Raw genomic sequence first — 26,008 nt, 5'->3', positions numbered from 1 at the left:
GCTATAAAATTTGCAAGTCGGCGAGCGACATATCGCTAGAACGCGATCGGCGTCCAGAAAAGACGACAAGTAACGCTCAAGAAGGGCTTCACTGGGCGAGCTAGCCGGCTGTGCAGGTTCAGAGGAGGGTGGTTGCATCATATCCGGCAGATCGAGGCTGAATGGGCAGCCTTGTGTATTTTTAGATGCAAGGACTTTCGGCTCAGTGATTTTTCAGCACGTGTGCATTTCAATGGAATTATTTTCCTCATCAACACCAGTCAAGTTATCACAGTCGACCAGTCGACTGAAGTCGAAGTAACAAAGTATGTAGAAGCTTACCAGGGAATCCATTTATGGCGTATTTTAGCAGGTGGCACGGTAGCAAAAATAATACTTAATACTTAATGAAATTACCTCATGGTGCCACATACCTTAGGAACTGGGTGACGACGATATAAAACACCGTCGGCAAAAGGAGAGAGAAAAAAACGTTCGTTTCAGCTTTCTCAAGAAAATATGTAAAAAGGCAGACGTGGGTGGCAACGTAAAATATAGATGGCTGGCTAGAGATGTGCCCGATTTGTCCACCCATCTGCACCTTTTCGCTGTTAAAACAAAGTCCGATGACCGAAATGCGAATGACGATTGAGGAGCATCTGCGAAAGATTGACGGCAAATCGCTTGTTAGTTGTTGAATAATCTGCACCCGGGAAAGGAGTAGCGAAGAAAAGACTTACTTCTTCTTAAAGAAAAGGTGAGACAATGATAATGTTTTCACGAGCGGTGGCTAAATAATTTCGACCAGCTGACTAATTGGCTACCACCACCTACATCCTTCAACCCGGGTGCACAGCGCTGTCGCCCCACCATCCTCACCTTCTCCATGGGCGTGCCCCAGAAGTCGTTGTGCAGCAGATTGGTGAGCGGCGTGTGCGGTCGCAGGTCTCTGTTGTCCTTCACCGCACTGATGTCGTCGAACACAAAGTCGCAGTGCAGAGCGTTGTGGTAGCAGAGTGCGACTGCCACCATCAGCCCGGCGTGGTACACCCAGTGGCGCAGCATGACTGGAAACACAGAGGAGAATAGAGGGTCACTGAGATGCTATTTTACAACAGGGCTACGCGAGAGAAGTTTGGACAGCGCACAGTGGCCCTTTTTCAGAATTAGCACGCATTAATTCTCACATTACCTGAAAGTGGTGCAAGACATCACCACGTGATCAAGGACGTATTCCCTGCCAATGCAAAGAGAAGAAAAGAAACGAACTGCCCAAGGAGATTCGGCCCAACAGCGACAGGCCGCTCGGCCCAAGATTTGGCGCACGTTCGCACGGCTCGCCCGCCGGCCCAGGCCGCTCCGAACGCAAGTGTGGCGAGCCCGCCAACCGACCGCGCTGCACTGACCGCCAGGACGCCCCAGGGCGTCACGTGACCGCATCTACAGCTGTTGCCAGCCACCGTTAGTCGGCCCCGGCCGGGCAGCAACTAAGGTCAGCGCGACGCGAACAATACAAACACATAGGCGCTTTTGACGTTAGATCTTAAGCCGACCACGGGACTTGTGCGGCTTGGACATCAAACGCGACAAGAAATCGGACAGTTTTTCTTGAGCACAGCGTTATGCCTACATGACATTTCAATAAGCACATCTTATGGCAAAAGTCAAGCCACATTTAGGCGCACACCAGGTGACACCAGCTTCGAGCCAGGTCAATGAGCTTAGTCGTATCGGACAGGAGCCCACAGCCGCTCGCGGACTGAACTGGCTCACGTTATCCACCGTAGAAGCAAAATGGCGCAAAATGGCGCGATGCCCTTTGGTGGACATGGTCAGAAGAGATCGGCGATTCGAACGATGTATAATACGACATGTCCCATAGTGTGCTACTTAACATAAAGCTTCATATGTATGCCGCCATCTCCAGTTAATAATTGTCCTGTTATTGTGTCCACAATATTTGGCAAAAGTGGTCTATTTAAGTTTGTACAATGAAAATTGTGGTTTCTAGGGCTTCTACGTAAACTCAGCTTCACAGCCATGCCACTAATTTTTAATATTTTCTCACCGAAAGCCTTACAAATTGATGTTCATCTTATCCTACTTTTTAGGGTCCGCCGGTGGTGTCCGCGCGCCTCTCGACAAACTTCGTGTTTGCGGTCAGTTTTACTAAAGATAATTATTTTTTAGGAGGTAAAAATGGCACCATCGGATAGTTTGGAATGTTTTGCACACGATTAGACTGCTTTTTACTCAAAAGAGGAGAAAAAATATTTTGGATTTATGCGTGCTAATTCTGAAAAAGGGCCACTGTGCAGCGGTCAAATAAACGGAACATTTATTATAGCTAAGATATAGCCAGAGAAATAACTTATTAGGCATCTCTCTCAAACCCTTTCCGTCCACTTTGCAGTTGGTTGCATTTTGACGTCACAACTCAGCAGCTCATCTCCACTAAACATTCGCGTAAACAAATCAATAGACCTATGACAGTTCGTACATGTTTCACTCGAACTCCGAACCACGCTTACCTACAGAAGGCTCAGCACAAGTGAGGCTGGTATTTTCATTTGTTCGCTGGGTTCATTTGCAAGTTGAGGCTTCAGCGAAAGCAAATTGTACTTTTCACCACCCTACATGTCCATAAGTGATCTACCAGCGACTGGCATGCTATGTTATGGGCGGCACAAAATGTCCCTCACTAAATCGCCACCTAGTGTCACTACGCCAAGTAATGGGCATCCAGGGACCCTCCGTCCCAGCACAGCGCCTCGACATGGCATATAGTGCGATAAATGTGAGTGCTGAAATACCAATTACTTAGGTCACTGCTTCTGCACCAGAGAGCGAGCACTCATATAAATCACTATAATCTCTTCATGAATAGCAGGCCGTCTCGCAAGCACGGTTTTTACCCGCCTAGCTACTCGATGTTTCCTTGTATTACCCCTGAAATGGCGCACCCATCCGAACACAGGGGTGTCATTGTGTTCCAATACGGCGACATAGATATGACGCCAATGCGCCGTATTATTGCTCATAATTGCCCCGAATGGCGCAGCAGAGTCGTTTGGCACAGACTTGGCTCGATGAGTCCGGCATAATGATCATTATCGCGTGCCTTGCTGGATGCCTTTGGATCAGATTGTACGCCTGCAGTGCTTTAGCTGCTATGCAACGCCAAGATTCGGAGCCGGCGATTCCAAGTATCCGTGTGCATTTGTTCCTAGATGATTGCGGCGCTTGTTGGAATGATGACATCTATAGGCTCACTGACTTAATTCGTTTCATTAATATTGTAATAGTGAATCAACTATTGATCCATATGCACGAGAAGCTGATGGTATACCATGCGTTGCTACAGGGCTCAGGAACATCAATAGGTAGATGTGGTACAGCTTATACGTCTACCTTTAAGCTCACTCGCCATGTGTACACAGGCTATAAATGCATACATTTTACAGAGCCTATTTCCAGTCTTTCAGTTTAGATGCAGTGTCGACTGTTCCTCTGTTCCCCAGTCGTCGCCCACTCGCCCTTCCTCCCTGCATGACAAACGACCCAGCGACGATCTGCTGTCGTGGTCGCGGAATATCGCCCGACGTGGCGTCAACCGACACGCCAAAAAAGCTTCATCCAGGATAAACGAGCTGCCACAGTGGCTCGACAGCTGCTGAAGCTCTCCGTCAGGCGCCGACAGCTCGACGGCTCAAACAGCTCCCACTGATAGGGCTTGCACAGCGCTGCGACAGCTCACAGCGGGCTGTGGCGGCTCACAGCAGGCTGCAGCAGCTCGGTGGCCGAAACTGCTCACCATAAAACTCATCGGCAGTCGGCAGCCGGTCTAAGAACGGTCACACAAACAGCTGAAAAAGCCACCGCCGGCTGAAATGCGCCAACAAAAGTGCTACCGATGAGGGGGAGCGTTATCTACGAGTGTTGTGCTTGGCTGAACGCTGAGCTATGGAACTGAGTGGTGGCCGGGTAGCTGGCGTTTCTCTTCGACCGGCGGCGCACTAAATGAACAATCTATCGGGCAGTGATGGAACGAGCTACTTGGCCTCGAACCTAGGTGACGGCTGGGGTTGGAATGGGCGGCATACTCGTAGTGCATCTGCGTAGGCACAGCGTAAGATATGGTGTAGAGAGCATTGCTCCCTCCGTGCATGATCAGCAGTTCGTTAAACTGTTACCCTAACGACTTTTGAAAGCTAACCTAGAATGTAGCCAGCTTTGAGCTTTCTGGAGCCCACAGGTTATCGATTTCTGTAAACATTCGTGATTACATCGATATAAAACCCACCAATTTGAAGCAGGCGCGCCATAAATCATCAGGCCGTATAGTTAAGGAGCACTTGATACAGCACGCAAGGGAATAAATGACCCACATTTATATTACTGCATCAAACTTGGACCAAATAATGAGTGATCAAATAAGCAGGTATGGTGGAAAAGGTATATTAAATGTCATTAACATGATAAAACAAATGAAAACAATTCATAAACGTATGTAGAGCTAACAGCTTTTGTAACTAGTGCCGCAGAAATGCATGGGGCATTTTCGATCGGGTCAGACCCAAGGCTTTGTTTGTAGTTTCAGGTCGCCAAAATTACAATGCCCAACTGTAAACCAAACAAACGATGCTTTTATATCAATAGGTAGAAAACGTAAACATATGGCTGACCAAGCGAAACAGACAGCACCAATTTGTCCCTTGCCTAGAGAAAATTACGCACCGGGACCACGCGTTACAAATCAAAACAGGCTGGGCAGGACGTGCTCGTGCATAACCAGGCCTGTCTCCGGCGACCAACTGCGTCTGCGACCACATCCTCCCTCTCTCTCCCTCTCGCTCCTCTCACCCTGTCCTCTACACAGTACAGAGCCGAAGCGGTTCGCCAATTTCACCCTCTCTCGGCCTGGGGGGACGGAACGGTCTACGGAGGCACATGGGGAAAAGGCGCCTACTGCTCATGTTCTGTTTGTGGTAGATACCGTCCATCAACTGAGGACAGTGGCGTGTATCGTTAGCGAGGTTCGTCGAAAGCCACGCCGGCTGTTGCGTATACCGACCAGCCGGGACACCCCGAATCCCCGGATCCCCCAGTCCAGAGACCCCGGAGCCGGAGGAGCCCCAAAGCCCCCTGGATCCAGAGGGACTCCCTGAGCCCCAGGGGTCAGGATATCCCCCGAGTCTCAGTAGCCAGGAACTCCTCAAGCCGGAGGGAGCGCGTGAGCCCGCTGAGCCACCGAGACCGCCGGCCGCATCGATCCCAACATACCAATAATGAGCCAGCCGCTCCATCCGTGCCGGGCGAGGGCGGGGGCGGGGGCGGCGCGCCACGCACGCACCTGTCGCTGCCGTTGATCTCCGATCACTGCGACGATATCGACTCACCGGCGGTGGCAGGGGCGCGGCCAAGCCTGCCAGCGAGGCCGCAAACGAGCCAGCTGGATAAATACAGTGGGCTAGAGCCTGATCGGTGCGTTTGCTGTGCGAAGTATGGGACTCAGAACGCAAGCGGAAGGCAAGGAGCGAGTGTGTTTTATAGTTTGCTTACTTTAAATCGCTGTTGACTTCAAGACGACAAAACAGAATGCATACTGATGTAAAATATGTAGTGCGGAACGCAAAAGTTCAAATATGATCATCTATTACCGAACGTCTTCTATGCCACTGCGGAATGTGAAAATCGTATACGAAGAAATACTTCATTCTCCGCAATCCCACTGCGACAAATTCAAGCAGTAAAATATCAGACAATCGATTAACTGACGATTGAATTCCCGATATAAGATTATATCTTGACAAAAAGCTGCGCCACTCCCAAAACCTGTCAGGCTGCTAAATCGCTTACAATCATAACCGGAAACAATCCCGAGGACGATAAATATGTGCACTTCAACGAGGCCGAAATGGCAGGCTCGGACGCATACAATGCAAACGCAAATATTACGCAGCAATAATGGGAGGGGTGCGCAGTAATGTGAGTGCCTGAAGCCATCCAGTGAAGCCAAGAATAGCAGGAGTGCCCTTGCTATGGATCATTATAGTAACACGATAGGCTGGTAGTACCTACAGTACCCCAGCATATCAATGAAAGAACAACTTACATGAATGCATGACTTTGCAAAGAGGTAAAGCTGAGCAGTAAAATAACGAAACATCGTAAATGGCCCTACTCGTCACCTTCAAACAACATCATTAGCTTGACAAATAATGCAAAGAATAAGGACTGCATAAAGAAGTTCAAACATAACCTGAAAAGCTCTAATATCTTTATGGTTTTTAACTAGGTGCTGACATTGTTTGATAAGAAATATGTGAAAAAAGTAATAAACCAATGGACCTTCCGTATCCTCTCCAAGCGGCCATTTAAAGTGGTGAGTTCTTTTAGTGGCAATTTTTCATCACGAATCATTGAATAGGCAATGACCGTTAATAGCAGTGGTCAACGAAAGCTAATGTTTCATTCGACGGATAAGAATTATAACTACACTGACGCTATATTTTGAGAAAAAAAATATAATACAATCTCAATTTCACGGCCAATCGAAATAAAATGATGACATCAGTAAGCATAACAACTGTAGTTAGAAAGTGGTTCAGGAAAGGGTAAATATGTGAACAAACTATATTTGGATCAGAAATATGCAAAATGGGTTGAAAGCCCGGTCCGACAGGATTTCTGTCACTGGAAGGCACCAGAAATATTTCTTCAGAAGTTAGACAGATTCTCGAATCTCAGCTTTGATACCATGATACCATGCTCGCAAAATAAAAATGTCAAAGTGGGTGTGCCACTTCAAAACAGAGCTGGATTTCCATTTTTGTATAACTGCAGACGTTCTCAGTTGACAAGTTATCATACATGAGACGCTTCCGACAAGCTGTCTCAATACGGAGCTTTGCAGCGGCGCGCTTGACTTGAATAAACAACCCATCGTCATCCAGACTACCGCCCTCCGACTTCTGAATCCGCAACGCAAAGTTTAGCTATCACTCTAACTTGCCGCAGCGAGACTGGCAGCGATCCGTCTCGGGTCGGGGCTCTGCCGTCCGCCGGTCGGCGCCAGACCCGGCTGTTTTTCTCCCGGACTGGGGAGTGGCGCCAACCAATGCTCCCCCTTTGTTCGCAGCAGTCCAACCGTGCGGAATTAAAACAAAACAAACCCATCGTTTGACAGTTATTGCATTCCAGTCCGGTTTAAAACAACTTTGGGACGGGCCCCTCTCTAATAATAGTCAGAGAGGAACGCTCAAGCATCAATTGCAGTAAATGCGAACAACTTCAGCGGTATATTTGAAACTTACAAGACGAAACGTACACGAGCGTAGTATGGGCGATAAAAGCGAATGTCCTCGAGGCTGGTTTGTCGAAGCATTGCTCTGATAGACTTTGACAAAACGTTAGCATTCTGTGAACAGCCGCAACAGCTTCTACATAATTAAAGCAAACTACTAGTAGTTGAGCCACTCCATGAAACATTATTTTGGCATCACAAACTGTGACATTCATCTTTAGACACAAAATGTAATTTGAATGAATATTACAATCGTACATTGTAAAAACTCACACGAGGTTGAGGTAGGTAAATATCCTTATAAAAATACCTTCATAATTATAATGGTCTCACAAGCAGAGGCGGATCCAGCTCAGAGTTTTTTTTTGGGGGGGGGGGGGGCAAACCATAGAAATTTATCGATTCTTTCCATGCATCGTCCATAGGCGTAATGTTAAAATCATGCCGTTTGGGGGGGCAAATGCCCATTTTGCCCCCCCCCCCTGGATCCGCCACTGCTCACAAGTATATGTAGCTCTGGAGGCTCAGCAGGCATACAAACGATTTCGCACAACCTGTCGTGAGATGTCCTTTAGCTTCAATAATGCAATATACAAATAAATCATCTTCTGTTTCCACACCACTGCTCTGTACGATCTCAGCGCTCATACGGCTTCATTTATCTGACCGCTAGGCTATATTTACCCGTTACAGACGTCAGCATCAAACAAAAACGCGAGCAGTATGTTATACCTACCTGTCGATCAAACGCGCAAGATTGAACCAAATAGCTTGTGTTATCAGAAGAACCGCCAATCTATATTTTGCTATTTTGTCTCATAAAGATTGGTTGATACAGCCACATGGACAACTGTCCGGCTATTACATCACATTTCAATTCAATTTTTACGATGAATTTTTTGGATGATCTTTCACTTCATACGTGTCATAGAATCGATAAAAATCACTGCAATATAAATTGGCCTGTCACACGTCACCGCATTATCAAGCACGAAGGTCATCTGTGACATGTCACGAGTCACCAGTCACTGCCAGTCACCAGCAATGTTACTGCCAGTCACCAGTGCCAATTGGTTGTCACCAAATGTCACCACCGTCTGTCGCGCGACACCAGCTGCAGGCCGACAGGAAGTCTGCGGCCGGTCCCCTGCCGATCGCGCCAAATAACATCAGTCACCGGACCAGACTTCGACACGGGAGCGCCGTCACGACCGAAATTAATTGAATCGTGACCTTCGTTACATCGCGTGGCCTGTCCGGTCGGGGACCTCACGTATGACGTGGTGCGGTGACCCATCAGCGCGGGGCTCTCGGGATCTCACGGGCTCAGCTCCGGGCGCACCACCGTATGGGCTTCGGGGTACACGTGTGACCCCATGGGCTTAGCGGACGGCACGTGCGCCGGGTACGTACCGAAAAGGATCCCGCGGGCCGGCGGATAATCCGCCAAAAGTCCATTGCCGAGAGTGAAGATGGCTCGCCGGTCGGTCGGTGGGAGTGCGCCGGCCGCGCCGCTCGTTCAGGGGGCTCTTGATCATTATCAGCGGTCCGTGGAGAGGTCGCCGGCGGCTCGCCATCTCACTGAGGTCGCGGAGCTGTCAGCCATCAATGACTCTCACCGGCTCAGACCCCAGACACGACCTTTGGAAATCACCTCCCAACGTGCACCCAACGAGCGCTTTATCATCTCAGGAATCGACACGGAAAACGTTAGGGGTCCAGCACCTTTCCATCCTTCATCTTGCCATAAAATATTTATTTGTTTGTAAAATAGTTAAATAAATAATAATTTCCTGAAAAAGAAATCACGCACAGCAAAAGCTCTCGCAATACAAAGCACTTAAGATACCAGCGCTCTAACGCCGAAACGATTTCAACGATCGATGTATTCGACGCACTATCGCAATCGACGTCACCAGCACAGCAGTCGAAAGGCATTCGGCGCATTCTGCACTCTGCAGGGGAAATCAGCAACAGCCTCGGAGGATGGAGGGGAGACGATGGGGAAACGCCGAAGGGGAGAGAAGGTAGAGAGACGGAGGAAAATCGTTTCACCTGTTGCGTGTGTGAGTGCTGTGGCTTGAGTACGGTGACTTGGAAGCTGGGAGAAGTCGAACACACCTGTTGTTCTTGGCACGAGTTTGCGGCTGTAGGCATCGGTCCATGTCTTAGTTATTTCAGTGTCGGCTTGTTGTTGGTCGGTTGTTTAGAGATGTAGGTGATAATTAAGGTAAACAATAGAATGAGGCCCATCTCTATTTGAGACAACGTTAATGACCTAACGTATGTGTTATGTCACTACATACATTACATGTAATTGTCGTGGCATACATTGTCACACAGGTATTATGCGTCTTTCAGCCAAAGATGGTACATACTCGTACATGAGTAACGAAGCACATTCAAGAAAGACCACGGCACACTGCGCAGTGAACACATATCACTTCCGTCACCAGGGAATGCCATCAGACCCACTCCATGACACCCCAAAAGCCATCAGCGGCTCACCATGGGCTTCGTAGACCGCAGGCTTCCATCAGCCCGACATCAACCGGCTTTTGTCGCGAGCCCCGCCGCAGCTGACGTGACCCAGTCCCCGTCCCAGCCCGTCCTCATCTGCACTAGCATCTTTTTCACCAGCAGCTCAGCAATATTGGTAGCATTCCCGGAGCACCAGCACCAGTCGCACCACCACCAGCCATCTAAGCATAGCGGCCCGGCACCACATCGGCAGTCGAGCACCAGCAGCGGCCGCGGTCCCGTCCCCACTTTATGACCCGTGAACCATCGCCCTCGTCACACTAGTCACACTAATAATGACGCTAATGACGTCCGTAAATCGCCACTGCTGAGGCAGAGTGGCGCTGCCATCCGCCCTGCATCTAACGCCAGCGCCGTGGCAATATCGCACCACATCAAAAACACCCCATAGATCGCGCGCCAGAGTCCGCACACACTGGCATACTTCCTCTCGCATTCGGCAAGTTCCGCTTCCTTCCTCTCGCCATCTCTCACAGGGCCTTTCATGTCCCTCCTTCCGGCATCCGTTCGTCAATGGCGACCGTTCGTCATCCATCAGACATCGGGAAGGGTAAACACGAGTCGGCGCCGCCACGCCCCCCCCCCCCGCCGTCCACACCACGCTCCCCCTCTACCCTCCCGTCGGCACCGTCGAGCTGGTACCGTCGGCACCATCGCGTCGTCGTCGGCGTGACCGCCGGCACCCGGCCGGCCGGCTCCATTTCCTGCCGGCGTTAGCCGCGTCCGGACGGACGGGAAGTGGTCGCCGCCGGCGCACAGTGACCAATATGGACCACAATGGTGCGGCCGAGGAACCGGCACGACGCGGTGCACGGCTGAGCAGACCCGCCGCTGCTAGTTAACCCCACCTTGGTGTCTAAACCTAACGTCAGCCTCCGTCCATCTTTTTCCACTTGAGCGGGCGCCGGGCGCTTGGACTTTCGGAAAGTTTCGCAGCTGCCAATTGGTGATGAAGCAGTTACAGTTAGCAGGGAAAGAAAGCGCTGAACTCGCACCATTTCGCAACTTACGACTGTTTTATGCCGTCATTTCACTGCACAGCAGCCATTAAGCTGTTGAATGTTGACCAGGTTGGAATGACGTCATCTTTCGGTCATAAAACCAAGAACGGTTTTGACGAGCAGCGTCACATTCATATAGCACTATGATTAGCATCTGAACACCTACATCAGGATGAAGATGGTGACTATAGCATCCATCTTTCTAGCGGTAGATCGTATAACGTTAGATGTGAAGCTGTCATTGATCGGAATTAGGTACATTTCGTTTTTGCGTCATAAAATGTGCATTGTGAATCTCCGTAAGCCAGAAATAAACTGGGCCTGTTCAAATCGTATAGTTTTGTAAGAAAAAGCCCTCACATAGCGATATATGAAATTTATATAATAGTTTATGCATTTGGCATAGATTTGCTTCAGCAGCGTGACAATTATCTACCATCCAGATTCCAGAGTTACCATCAGTTTGCATTCACGTTAAGCCAGATAGTCACCCATGGCTTGGAATTTCCCAGTCATCTCACCTCGCGATAACACGATACACAGCCAAATGTTCCGCAGAAAATCGCATTCATTGCTCGACCTATCTGGGGCAGATCGCACGCTCCCCGCGGCGATCGGCCCAGGAATATTCGCGCATATATTAGGGCCCAGGACACTCCGCGCGCGCCGCGCTGGGTCCGGCGCCGATACGGCGTCTCGCTGACGAGCATTGTGCCATTGATGCGTCGGAATATACGGCAGACCAGCTCAAAGGAATTCGGAAATACTGCCGGCCATATTCGCGCGAGGTCTGGCGGTATTACATTGCGATCGAACATGGCGCCCGCTTCAGGAGCTGGCGTACTGAGAGAATATGGAGAGGAAATGGGACGGCAGAGCCATGAGCTGACACGAGAGAGAGAGAGAGAGAGAGAGAGAGAGAGAGAGAGAGAGAGAGAGAGAGAGAGAGAGAGAGAGAGAGAGAGAGAGAGAGAGAGAGAGGGGAGAGAGGAATACGTGCAGAGACAAAAAGGGAGTGATCATGCCATAATATATTGTATAATGGTTTGAGTTGATTATTTATTAAATTTAAATCACGTGATATCTTATTACAAAAATTTACCCAACACATACAATATCCAATCAAACCAGGAATTTCATCTGTTTTCATTCGATACTGTTCGGTTCGGACAACTACTGCTAGCCGAAGCCACTGGTAGCTTTCTTGGCTCTATATCTGGGATTACCGCAGGCTACTCTAACTAATCCCATCTCTGGTGGTTATAGCCTCTATTTCCATGCGTCTAACACACGGTCTAGGGACCACCCACCGACCCACCAGTGTCATGAAGGCGCCTGTTACCAGGGTCGCCGGAAGAGGAGCAACAGTTCCCCAGAACAGTCGCGCATATACTCCCCATGGGAGCACGTCGCCGAAAGACGACTGCAAATTAGCGTCATCAATTTTCAGAGCTCGTAAAGAGATCCGGGGTCGCCGCTCCGAACCGCGAAGAGACACTCTATGAAGCTCTGGGTGCTGAGCTGGTTTAGCCAAGTCCGCCCATCCTGTTACTAAAGTTGGTGGAGCGCCGGAATATTGATATGGCAAGGGCCATGGGTGGTGTTATCTATAATTAAACTGCACAGAACTTGAGTAAAATCGTGCTATGTTAACATAGTACAAATGATGTCCGAAAATGGATTATTGCTTCAAAAATACTTCATCGGAAGACAACAAAGGCAACAGGAACTGGTACTTTTGCAAATTGTCGGGGATACTTATGCATAAGTTTGCTTGCATAATGGTTTTATGGCGGATCGTTACTGTAAAATATGATGCATTTCCCCTTCCTACACATAACCAAGTACGTAAAGTGAAGTCTCTAAATTTAGGACATGATCCCGTCGGTGACGTCAGTTGACCTCTATAACGGGCATTGGCTGAGCCTGAAGGTCAACCTGCTCACGGCAAAATATTGGCACTGGCTCCTACCAGACCGCGATCACATCTTTTAAAGGTAAGGTCTATTTGCGTGACGTTAACGCCTAGTCCAGGCAATATATGATGAGATCGAATCCGAGTACAGCAGGCGAAATATGAAATTCATGGTTATGAGAGGCAGCACCTAACCCCAGTCGTGTCGTTTATCCGGTTGTATAATATATTCGGTAAACGTTGTATCGCTTAGCAGTAATGGCAAATCGACTTTGGGCTGCTGCTATGAAGACTTGTGTTACTACATTATTGCCGTTAGATGCTAAATTCACATACAATGTGATATGTGTATTGTGCGGTATGCACTATGCAGTATGCGGGGTACCTATTAGATACCCCGCATACTGCATTGTGGTATAGGTTCTACCTATACCACAATGTCAAAAAAAAAACGAAGTGTTAACCCGCGCCCCGCTGGGGGGAGGAGTATCTGCCCCCCTCCCGTTTTTCGCCAATAACTTCTAAACGCGTTATGCCAGCAACGTCAAACTTTCAGTACCTTATCATACATCAATTTGACACGTTCCCTGAAAATTTGAGCGAAATCCGTCGGAAATTTTTGAGAAATTGACGTTTTAATGACGTCATGTTCGCCATTTTCGCCTCAAAAACGGCAAAATTTCAAACGCCGCTAAATCTTTAGTTTTGAAGGAATAAAGACGTAACAAAAAGGTTATACGTGATTCTACTTTGTCTATCAAATGGCAATCTCGGTTTTTGAAAATTTTGGATTTTGGCCCAATTTAAAAAAAAACTGACTTTTTTGGGAAAATTATTATAAAATCCAAAATTTTGAGTTTATCCAAAAAACCGGAATATAGGTCAGAGAAGTGGTCTATGTGCACCTACATACCAATTTTTAGAAGAATCCGTTCAAAAATGCGGAAGTTATTCAAAATTTTATGACGTCACGACACACAAATTCTTTTAAAAATATTTTTTGGAAGTTCTAGAACTCGCACGGAAACAAAAATAGCAACATTCGATTCGCCGTGAAAAACTGCATCAGATAGACACCTTTTTAGGCCTTAACAACCAACTTCAAAATTTGACCTCACTTGACCTGACCTTGACCTGACCTCGACCTGAAATTCATCCAGAGGTAGTCCATATCACTTATTGAGTGTGCCTATTGAATTCTATGAGTAAAATGACCCATAAAACATGTGTCGCACATGCCCTTTTCTATATTTTGTTTTTGGTGACCTGGCCTGACCTGCCTGACCTGACCTTGACCTTGACCTTTGAATGACATTGTATGCACGAATATTGTTTTGGTAGTCTAAGAACACGTTTTGGGCAATCAGTCTCAGTCCATTCTTCGGCAACTACGGTGCAAGGCCGATACTGTAGAAACTTGCATTTTGTACCCTTGGCCTGACCTTGACCTGACCTCTGACCTACTTAAGCAAAAAAAATGGGCTCTTAAGATCCGCCTTGTTGATAGCTTTCGATTGCCGTTTTCCCCGTCTTTCTACGACCATCGGTTCGGAAGTTAGACAGGGGGGGGGCAGAATCAGCCCCCCCCCCCCCCCAAGCAGGGCGCGTATGGCTGAATAGCCCAGCGGTGCGCGGGTTAACTCGTGACTATTGGACATGTAGCAATCAGTACCTATGATACTCATTCATGACACTTTCACTGATTTGGGATGAGCGCCAGTAAAACGATCATCACCGCCGCAGAACCAGTATAAGACACGCGTCATGAAAGGCTTTGGCTCCTCCTCGATCTCCAAGATTGCTAATGAGGCTCACCTTAATTACTGGCCGGATAAACTTCACTTTGGGATGAAGAGCAGCAGCAACTTTGTCTAGACTTCCTGCAAAGAAAAACTAGTGTTAATAAGGTGCCCGATCAATATGGAAAGCCTGGTCGATAAGGGAAAACATTGGAAGGGGCGTTTCAAATGTGCAACTGTGAACTGACATTTGTGCAGGCCTCTGGCCCACCCTTTGATATCGAATGATATCACACTCATCGAGCCTGGCGGATATCAATCGGTCTTAAACGAAACACTGAGCTTACAAAACCAACAGGAACCGACAGAAATACGGCGCTAACGTGTATACTGTATACCACAATATGTCACCTGAGTGACTGAAACAAAGTGTCGGTGATTTGAACAAATAACAGGTGGAACGCTGTTACAAAAGTAAATCATGCAAAAACATTCCTCGGTACACCGGTGTGAGTAGTGCACTGTCTCCTTCTGCTTATGGCCATTTTAACCATTTACACAAAATCAAAATAATACCATTAATTCACTCTTCAGCTGATATCAAAAGATATACCCGACATACGGTAAAAATTTAGCGGCTGATTACCTGACGCCGGCGCTTGCGTGCGTGACCTCTCAAAAATGAACACGACTCAAAGTGGCTGTCATGCGCAGGTAATGTCGCATCAAACATGCATTGCCCAATCGGGGAAGTCTATTGAATGGGGCTCCAGCGCAGCGCATGACGCCCAGCACCAGTCCTTGCAGCAGCGTCCCAGCACCAGCGACCTAGCACCAGCATGACTACGCCAGCTCCCCAGCACCAGCATCCAGCACCGCCGTCCTGTCAAGTGTCTTTGGCGCCTTACCATGACAACTAGAGACTGCCACACCTCTCTACACTGGCCGACAAACCACTTCGCAAAACCGGCCGATGCAGTCAGCGACTGTCCTTTTAATGTGTCCGTCAGCGACTGATCAGTTCGGTGTCGACGTCTGGTCATTTGTCGAGCCATAAACGTCACCAATGATGCTACGCAAGCGGTGTCGGGTCTCACTCCACTGTGACTTGTACACGTACAGGACTTGGGCGATAAACAAACCGTTTTTGTTCTATGACTTCTGTTTTGCGCAGGCGCGCGGCCAAAGGGAACTCGCATCGGGCTAGCGAGTGCCCATTCAGCGGATCGCCTGAGCGTCTCTGCAGTTGATCGTGGAAACTTTATGACGTCATAATGACGTGATCGTGGAGGTGATCGTGGCGGCCGGACGCCGGTCCGCGGAGAATCGGCTCCTCATCGCGCCGGCCGACCGACCTCGGGTCATAGAGATAGGCGGATTTCCGGAGTAAGCTGGTCATCTGGGGACCCGTGCTGGTGCCGTATCCCGCAGGATACGGGGCGTCATCGGACGGCACACCGTCAGCGGCGTCATGGGCGGCATCATGACATCGCGGCGAGCGGAATTATCGCTCATATCGGTTAAATGACGTCATCGGTTTTAATCGACGTGCTTAATTAAGTGTGAAATGTTGTTTGAGGCTGCTGATAAATCCAATGGCAAATGAAAGACAAAATGAAAGCAATTGATGATGTCAAATTAATCATTTAGTTAATCAAAACCAGGTCCAGTTTCAGCGCTAAGCGCGATGTAGCGGCGGTGGGCCTCTCCATTTACACTGACAGCTAGTCTGCGCTGCCCGCCCCATCGACAAACGACGCCGGCATTCCTGAATCATTCATGTTGAGTGATGAACCGTTGAGAAATGTATGCATGAATGGAGACTAAGTGGGCTAGGATGTCCGCCGGTGGCCGCCGTGGCGGTGTGGCCGGCACCGATTCCCGGGTAGGCATCACGGACAATTTGCCACCGTCCCCTGTATTGGGTGGTACATTGCAGCGACATGAGGCTGGCCATGACCGCAGAAATCGATTCAGGTGCACTGGCAACCAGGCGGCAGTGCAGCCCGTGAATGTAACGTCGGAGCGACGCGTGACTGCCAAGGCGAATTAGCATTTCACTTGAGTGGCTCGACACAATGAAGTGAAGCTTGGAACGGTGCAGCGAAAAGTGTGACTGACTGGGTGTGCACGGTTCAGCCGAATGGACTAGCTTGCAAAGTTCAGGCTGAAGTAGCAAATTGGTCTTCGCAAGGGGTCTTCGTGTTGGCAAACCCACAAAAAAAAACATTTGATAAATACCTGTCATGGCATTTGACAAGCTTCAAAACATTCGTTTCATTGCTCTCACACTCTGCTATTGCATATCGCTCTTCAAAAAGTAACAGACGAGGCCATTCAGATCTTACGGATCTGCCTTGATTGCGAGAAAAATATCCACCATTATATGCATATTGCATACACAGCAAACCCGAATGTCTGGGGACAAAATGCTAAAAAAGCTTGGCTTCAAGTCAAAATCCACACTCCAACTGTTAATGTTTCCTGATAAGGTAGAAAATCAATGAAATGTCTGGCAAAAAAGCTCCAAATTTGTCTTGCTGAGCCTCAGTAATATAAAAATACCCATTCAAAGCCACATGAATTTAGACTTCAGCACAGCTACATTGTACAACGTGCACGAGGCTCGTTAATGCATAGGTATATCTCGAGCAATGCCGAAAACCGATCGGAATTTCCTTTGGCGCTCACCAATTGGGACGTCAGGGCAGACCTGCCGGCCGATACATCCTCACTGACAGGCAAACTCCGCACCACGACGCCAGTGATGATGTATTGGCCGCATTCAGGGCTCAGTAATTGGAACGATGCCTCCTTCCCGCCGCGCTCCCGTGATGTGTCTGATTTGGACGCGCTACCGCAAACGCAGACGGTACCATTGTGCCGCTGCCGTTCGAGAACTCACTTCTGATTGAAAACCGGTACATGCAATGCACACACTGGGTTGGGTATATGAAGATATTGGCAGGTAAATACTGGGCATCGCTGGATTTGGTGCTGAATCGACGAAGAGGTCATATGACGGTTGAGGACCAAAGCAAGACATTTAGCGAACACATGTAACTCAGGACGATCAAGAAACGAAATCTACTCGTACACATCTTATGCAGGCTGTAGGGGTCCCTATCGGGCCAGAAACGAGAAGCCGAGATCTAGCGACTGATACCGAGCCAAGTCGAGGCGTGTGCGTATCCCACGGCAGACCAGAACAGTCGCTCACCCCTCATTGTGGCCGCGTCCCCAGGGCACGGGGCGGCCTCTGAGTGCGGGCCGTTTGCGCGACTCTGATGCCGACTCGACCACCTGTGTCCCGACGCACGAGACGCCGCCTCGCTCCCCTCTCAGCGCCCCTGTGCGGGCCTCGTTAGATCCAGGTGTCTCCCGTCGATACCGGCAGCAGGGACCACCTGTGCCTGCCCCGCCCCTCCCCTTCCCTCAGTCTGCCCCCTCCCTCCCCTCGGCCTGCCGCTCCCTGTTCGTGCTTCCGGGACCGAGCCGGATGGGCCATAGTCGGAACTAAGCACGTCAAACTTTGGTAGCAAAATTACGTCAATGAGCTGGAATCACGAGATCAAATACTTGAAGCCTAAGTATGCGCAACAAGTTTAGATGAAGGAAAGGTCGTGCTACAGGAAGTGCACTCATTCAGGCATTCGCAATAGGAAAATCTAGTTAATTATGCCGTAGCATAGTGTTCTGCACTCAGAACGAGAAATGACATGTAACCCATACTTAAATGATTAAATGAGCCCAGAACTTTCGGTCATGCACAGAACACGGAAGATGAAGTTGGTAATTAATCCAATTTAACGATGCAATCAAGACCTTGGCCACGTCAGTCTGCTGATCTAAATAATTCAAAACAAATTTATACATATTTTTTTGCCGAACGTGGTTGCTGAATTTTGATGGATGCAGTCGCACCTCATATTATTTTCTGCTTAACATTTTTTTTTAATTATACATTTTAAAGGCACTATGGACCATGACGTCATGATGAATTAGGTTGTGATGTTATATCCATGTGTACATAGTCAGTGCTCAATCGGCATCGCACTATGGGAATACGCGGCTCTTTTCATCTTCCCATTACCGTACTCGCATATACGCAACAGACCTGTAGCGCTCCTCCCCTTGCCTGCGGCAACTCTTCACAGACAATCAGTTCTATTGATGTGCGTCGTCGATAGCGCCGGTATGGCTCCACGCGATAGCGCCGAGGCGCCCGCTGACATTGCCTGAGGCGAGTCGGTCGGTCGGGGCCGGGTCAATAGCCTCCCGTTCCATCATCGTCCGCCCCCCTCCCCCCTCCCTCCCCGCCCCCGGCCCCTCCCACGCAGCTGACTTGTTGCCCGTTGGGGATGCAGCGACCGGCTCGGCTCAGCTCAGGGTCTGCTGCGCTTTATACTGGAGGGGAGATCCAATGATAGATGATTAGGGATTTGGGTGATCATCATTTGAACCACATCAAAAAGTACACTACATTTCGCAACGTAGCAAAATGGCGAAGCGCATACCAATCATAACCGAATTCGAAGCATGTTTATCATATAATTTGCTCCTGAATCCCGCATATCTTGCCAGCTGCGCCAGCACAGTTGTATCGGTCTACTGTACCAGTAGGACGGCCGTATATTGGCATGTTTCTGTGCGATGTGCAGCCGAGATTGATGTATGTGGATGATTGTCCGATCGCCTCCCTCCCGGCGGCAGCGCCTCGGGCCGGGTAATAAATTTGCCGGCAAATAAAGCCAGCGAGTCGTCCATTGTCCCCACGTCACAGGACTGTGTACACAGCTGCCCAGACAAAACATCATGGAGCCCAGATAGGTGTATCGCCAATTAGGTCTTAACTGCTGCTAAATAATTCATTTTCTGCTATGTTAGCTACCTTCTCTGTTTATGTAGAGCCCTTAGAGAATAAGATAAACAAGAAATAGCGGCTGTAAGCAGCTAGCTGGTGCAATATTCTGGTCGGACTCTGTGATCTGCCATAAAATGTAGCCGATGCGGAGTTTTTAGAAGCTATTTTCTGGCGCAAGCGCCAAACAGACTTCATTTAGGGCTAAATCAACCAATCAGCACTCATGAAAAGAACACAAATTTAATTATTAGTCCATAAGAACATCCTCACATAAAACGAATGAAAATGCGCTCAGAATACCGCATCACTTTCATATGAAAGCATGACGATCAATTCACCAGTGGCCACTTGTTCATCAGAACCCTCAATAAAATCTCGGCCACAAACTGGTCGGGACTTAATAGGACGCTGATTAGGTCAGCGTTGCGGTGATATTTCTGGAGGGAACTCTGTTAGCAATCGGCGCCATTCGTCAGCGCGGCGCCGCCCGCGCGGCGCTCTATAAGCGGGACGTATAAATGGACCACTGCCCACATATGCGGCACAGTGAGGGTGACATCACAGACCATCAGAGCTCTGTGGAAGGAAGGTGGGCAGCAAGTTCGTCCTCTAAATAAGTTCGGCCAGCGCTCAGTCTTGAACGATATTTGAGAGATCGGGAGAGCTTTGTGGTCACAGGCAGGTTTTCCACCTTGTATTTGGCATTTAAAGATTGTTTTTTTTTTAACAGATCAAGTAAGTCAGATGCAAACAAAACTGTCTATGTAGAGCTTACTAAAATATTGGATGAAGCTTCGTGATAAAATATTGACAGAGCACATCTTACTGTATAGGTACGCGCCAAGAGGCGGTCAAGCATACTGCTGCCCTACATAAAACTTAATCAAGCACACTTCATGTTTTATTCCAATTTTCCAAACATAGAATGATAGAACTACCGATTCCATAAAACATCCGCACTGTAACATCTCCGTGATGTTTGAACTTCAAGCCTACAGACACTTGCCATGGAGCGCGATGTGTGCTTCAACAGAGGTTGCTACAACATGATATAACTAAGGCAAACGACTCGACGTCGCTTATACACAACGATCTGACATCTAACGGCAAAGCATGTACGAGTCAGTGAAGCGCTACCAGCGGCATACGCGGCAGCGGCATAAAACGCTGTAACAACGCCTCAACCATAATCGTTTATGCATGACCGCATGTAAATGCAAAACGGTGCTGTAGTCGGGTTAACGGTAGAAACACACAGAACACATAGCGCACAGCATACGTATGCATGGGTCACCACCGAAACTAAGCGTGTCACACCCAAGCCTATGGCAACAGCAGATGACACCTCATTTGGTTGAATACCCAAAGCACGCAGACTTGCGGGAAGGACTCACCTTTCAGGCTCGCTATCATCAACACATGAAACCCGAGATCTGCAAGACACACAGGGCACAGCTGGGGCGCACTGCGCATGTCCGGAGATCGGAATGGGACTTTTTGTTGCGGAAATGTCCCAATGAAACACGGCCATGATCCGTAACGGCACGGGGGCGTGCGGCGACTGCCTGTCAACGCCGGGAAGTTGGGCTGTAAACCGGCTGAAATGGCCCCGTCAATGGCGAAAACATGCCGATAAAAAGGCTAGTGGTGATGTTTTATAGCAGTGACGTTTGCATACAGCGGGGTCCATCAGTCTGTTCATCTTAATTCTAATTTACTTAGTTCATTTCGAGACAATTTTGGAGGTTGTTATGGCTGATGATTTACAAAAAAAAATCATAAAAACTGGAATGGCCTGATATCATGCACAACTGCAGAATTGATAAGCATAACACTTTTATAAAACATTTTTAAAATGTGCTGCGAGATATGCCAATATACGAGTACCTGTAGCATGGGGATGTGTTATTTTTCAATGCGAGATATAAAGCAATAGAAATGAAGAACATTTTTCTAATACGGCACTAGGCCAGCTTCTCATGCAAAGTTCCTACGATAAGTGCAGTACATTTGTGTCAGCATGCATATGGATGAGGTGAATACACAGCATATTTACGTAACTACGGAAGTACCACTCAGTCCCAAAACAAAATATGGCCTTCATTTGCCACCCTTTGCAACTCTAGCAACCTGTCATAATTAAACCACGAAGCCATGGTCAAGCCCCACTTCCACGTTAAATCGCCCGCCAGGAAACACGCCCAAACAATGGCTCGAGGTGTGTTTGTCATGGTTGATGAGGAGGCCCGCGGCACGATAGCGTTCTGATGGCGATGATTCCAGCCTGGCGCGGCGGTGCTTATTGTGACGCAGCGTCAGCTGATGTGTCCACAGCGAGGCGCCATGGCAACACCATTAGCTGCACCTGGTCAGGCTCATTCGCTACACTGAAAAAAATAATGACACCTAAAAGGGGTGTTTTTTGAAGCGTACCAAAAACGCGCAGTTTTCTGGAGTCCGATTACACCCGGAATCAGACACTTTCTAGGGTATTATGACACTGGTTGAGGGTGTATTTTTATACCGTACGGCGTCAAATGATTCCCGGAATCATACGCCATATGGAATAAAAATACACCCCAAATCAGAGTCATAATACTCTAGGAAGTGTCTGATTCCGGGTGTAATCTGACTCCTGGAAACTGCGCGTTTTTGGTACGCTTCAAAAAACACCCCTTTTAGGTGTCACTTCAGGGAGTAATCGGATTTTGAGGGTGTATTTTGATCCCACACGATGTATGATTCCGGGAATCATTTGACGACATGTGGTGTAAAATACACTCCCAACCAGAGTCAGATTACCTCGGGGGGTGTCTGATTCCGGGTGTAATCGGACTCCTGGAAACTGCGCGTTTGCAGCTACAATTTTATCTATTGACGATGACGTCTTCTTTTCAATCAGTCTTTATACCAGATATTGTCAAATGATTCTCGGAATCATACACCTTATGGGATCAAAATACACTCTCCAACAGAGTCATAATTGCAGTTGTTAACCACGTGACGCAAATTAACAATACATGCATGTCATTCTTTATGTTATATGCAACAATAAATTCCAAAACATTTGGGCACGAAATGTATGGCGAAATCTAATGAAAACTTATCGTAAGGCTCATGGGTCCGTGACTCCATTCACCGACTCACATTTCAACAATGTTCTATCAACCGCTGATTATTGCTACTTACTTAGGTAGAGTTATTCTGCAGCTTAATGACATAAAAACTTACCTCCGTCTCCATGGTGCGTTGCTATCTTGTCCTACTTCAAAATTTCGCCGAGTGCAGGGCGCCTCGTTATTTAAATACGCATGTTGAGCAAACTACAAATAAAATCTGAAGTTTATCGTTAAAGCACTATCACTTGAAGTAAATCTACACTTAAAACAACGTTTGGCGACATTACAAGCGCGTTAATTCAAATAAGTTCCTCTCCCCGCTCACACCACACGCACCCACGTGGGCACACTTCCGGCAACTGAAGTCAACGGCTTTCCTAACGGTTTTCCTGCAAGGTCGAGCTATTTCATCTTCGTGGCGGACCGACATGGCTAGAACACAAATGACGTCACACGACAATGCAGCTTGCTGATTGGCCGGGCATTGACAACCCACTGGACCTGAGCTGTGGTTCGAACCAGGGTTACAGAGTCAGAGTCAGGTCAGAGTCGGGTGGAGTTGACAGTTGTGGCCGGAGTCAGAGTCGGAGTCGACTTTGGAAGCCGGAGCTGGAGTCGGAGTCTGGGTCACCGAAACTCAATTGATACCGCAGCGTATCCGGACAAATCTTTGCATGGCATTTCTTCGTCGCGCAATTCTTCGTCCGCAAAACTTCGTCCGCTCATTTCTTCGTCTCCGCCTTTCTTCGTCTTGCATTTCTTCGTCTCGCATTTCTTCGTCTCGCATTTCTTCGTCCGAGCATTTCTTCGTCTCCGCATTTCTTCGTCCGCGCATTTCTTTGTCTCGCATTTCTTCGTCTCGCATTTCTTCGTCTCGCATTTCTTCGTTTCGCATTTCTTCGTCTCGCATTTCTTCGTCTCGCATTTCTTCGTCTCGCATTTCTTCGTTTCGCATTTCTTCGCCTCGCATGTCTTCGTCTTGCATGTCTTCGTCTTGCATGTCTTCGTCTCGCATTTCTTCGTCTCGCATTTCTTCGTCTCCGTATTTTTTCGTCTCGCATTTCTTCGTCCGCACATTTCTTCCTCTCCGCATTTCTTCGTCTCGCATTTTTCCGCAAATCTTCGTCCGCAAATTGACAGTGCAGCCTGCTGATGGGGCTATTGCCTATTTCATCTTCGTAGCGGACCAGCCATGGCTAGCACACACATGACGTCACTCTGGGCATTGATTCAAATCACTGGACCTACACCAGGGCTATGGAGTCAGACAGTTAAGTGTTTTCGTAATCTGTGACTCGCTTATTAGGTGTAATTTGGCCCTCAGTCGTGCCATAATATTCCGGTGTCACTTGAAACCAATGAGGTTCAGATGACACCGGAATATTATTACACTATTGAGGGTCAAAGCACACCCAATACGTCATTTGAAAGGAATATTATGACACCACTGACGACCAAATTACACCTAATAAGGGAGTCATTGATGGTTAAAACGCTTACCTGTGTCAAATGACACCCCTAGGATTAAAAAACACCTCATGATAGCGTCGAAAAACGCTTATATGTGTCATTTTACACTGACACCGTGCATGAACTTACGACAAGACACCTAAAATGGGAGTCAAAATTTTGGGAGTCAAATGACTCTTAGGCATGCAATTCTGACCCAGATCAATTTACACTAAAAAACGGTGTATGGACACTGATTTTCAGAATCCGATTACACCATGGGTGTCAGTTTACTCCCAAATAGAGGATCGTGATTCCCGGGGGGAGTAATTATTTTTCTCCGTGTACAGCCGGCAACACATGGCGACTACGAGTACCGAGGAAGAAACGGTTTGTCATGGAGAGGGGCGTAGTGTGTACTCATTAGTGGTGTCAATCGGTTACCAAAATTTCGGTATACCGATACCGAACCAATACCGATTCGGTATTCGGTATTATATACCAAAAGCATTTGGTATTTTGTCGGTATCATGAAAATCAACTACTGTCATAAAATATTTGAAAGCATTTTTGATAAACCTTCTGAACTCAAATTTGATTTTGCTAAATGACACTGGATGAAGAAAAATGGCAATCATGACACATTTCTCCCAAATGCATGATGTCCTAACAAATGGGCAAACACATCAACTGTAATATCAAATACATCAGTCTACCAATGTTAAATAGCAACTTATCAGTGTTAGCAAATTCCAATACCATGAGGATAATTATCCTTCAAAGAAAGCCAATGTGCAAGACATAAACATGAATTAATGTTTAACTCACTGTATGCTGGAAAACATACTTAAACTACCTTTCTCAAAATTTCCAAAGCATTTATTAGCAACAAATTTGACTTTGTTTTGAGGAGTCTGTGATTGATCTTGACCTTGTCTTCCTCTCCATTTTACTGCAATGCAATTACATTATCCAAAACCCTGTTTAATACAGCACTAGCTTCACCATTATCATCTAATATTTAAGGCAGCATTTGTCACTTCATCATCACCCGCATCACCCCACAAATCTTCAACTTCGCTCAACTTCAAAAAGCCTTGTAGTGAGCGATGCTGTCATGATCCTGTGGATAATTTATTTTCTTCAATTAGTGTTCTCTTTCCTGCTCTCTCAACAGATACAGATCGCTAGCAATGTAATCATGAGCACTTATAAAATATAATTGGCTTTTGGCTTGACTCGCACACAGCAGTTTCAAAACTGAACACATCTAAAAACATTTCAATGCCGCAGCTGCGCCAGGTTGAGGAACCGATATAGCTTAATTGAAAATAATTGAACAACTATGTTTTTCTGGTACTTCATTTTTCAGCAAAAGTGGCCTACAACTTTCTTGAATTAATTTTAACCCTATTAGTGGCAGGCTCCTGGCTACCCCATATTAGTGGCAGGGGGGGGGGGGCTGTTTACGACCCCCCCTTGATATCTCGAGATCTAACCGGCCGATTTTCAAAATTCAAACGGCATTGGATTTGGCTCAACGAGATCTACATTTCTAAAAAAATAAAATTAAAAAATGTCAATAGGGGGGTAGAGGGGGGTAAAAAAGGGCAAATTGCAGATACATTTTAGACTGTTTATCACGGCCAGGTTTCTGAACTAATCTTAACGCAACTTTTGCCGATCGATAGAGAATGAACCAGGAATTCACATGGATCCTAAAAATATGCATTTTCAAAAATCATAGGCGGATACAGATCATTGAGATTGGGGGTACACAAAAAGTATAGTAAATAAGGGTTTTGTTGGTACTGTTTCTAAAAAGGGTGGCAATGGTCTTGTTATGTTACAATTTTCTTATGAGAGAACGACTAAAATTGTATTGGTCAGGCATAGGCGGTGTCAGGGCACCTATGTTGGGAGGTAAAAAATAACCCCCCTTTTTGGACGCCTGGATCCGCCTATTATAGCAAAAACGTCAAAAGAGGATGCACAATAACTTTGTATATGTTATCACATGATACCTTTCATTCACTGTTCGTAAAACTGGTGCAGCATCGTGATCTTCGCCCAAATGACTCGCTTCACGAATAGG

The 26,008-nt window shown here is 47.5% G+C and overlaps 1 protein-coding gene across 2 annotated transcripts in view; it reads right to left on the bottom strand.

The window, feature by feature from the left end:
• The window catches only part of LOC122363406 (protein O-mannosyl-transferase Tmtc3-like), an 87,408-nt gene that overhangs the window by 37,154 nt on the left and 24,246 nt on the right, over positions 1-26,008 (bottom strand). For both annotated transcript variants that reach the window (XM_043332649.1, XM_043332638.1), the window contains exons 2-3: positions 14,558-14,622; positions 859-1,046 (exon numbers count right to left, since the gene is read on the bottom strand). In XM_043332649.1, coding sequence (XP_043188584.1) covers positions 859-1,044 — 186 coding nt within the window. In that variant the 5' untranslated portion in view covers positions 1,045-1,046; positions 14,558-14,622. The remainder of the gene's footprint in view (positions 1-858; positions 1,047-14,557; positions 14,623-26,008) is intronic.

Source organism: Amphibalanus amphitrite, unplaced genomic scaffold (assembly GCF_019059575.1).
Source record: "Amphibalanus amphitrite isolate SeventyFive unplaced genomic scaffold, NRLGWU_Aamphi_draft 000026F_arrow, whole genome shotgun sequence".
Taxonomy (NCBI): domain Eukaryota; kingdom Metazoa; phylum Arthropoda; class Thecostraca; order Balanomorpha; family Balanidae; genus Amphibalanus; species Amphibalanus amphitrite.
The sequence above is the reverse complement of the archived record's forward strand: the minus strand, read 5'-3'. Positions and strand labels throughout refer to the sequence as shown.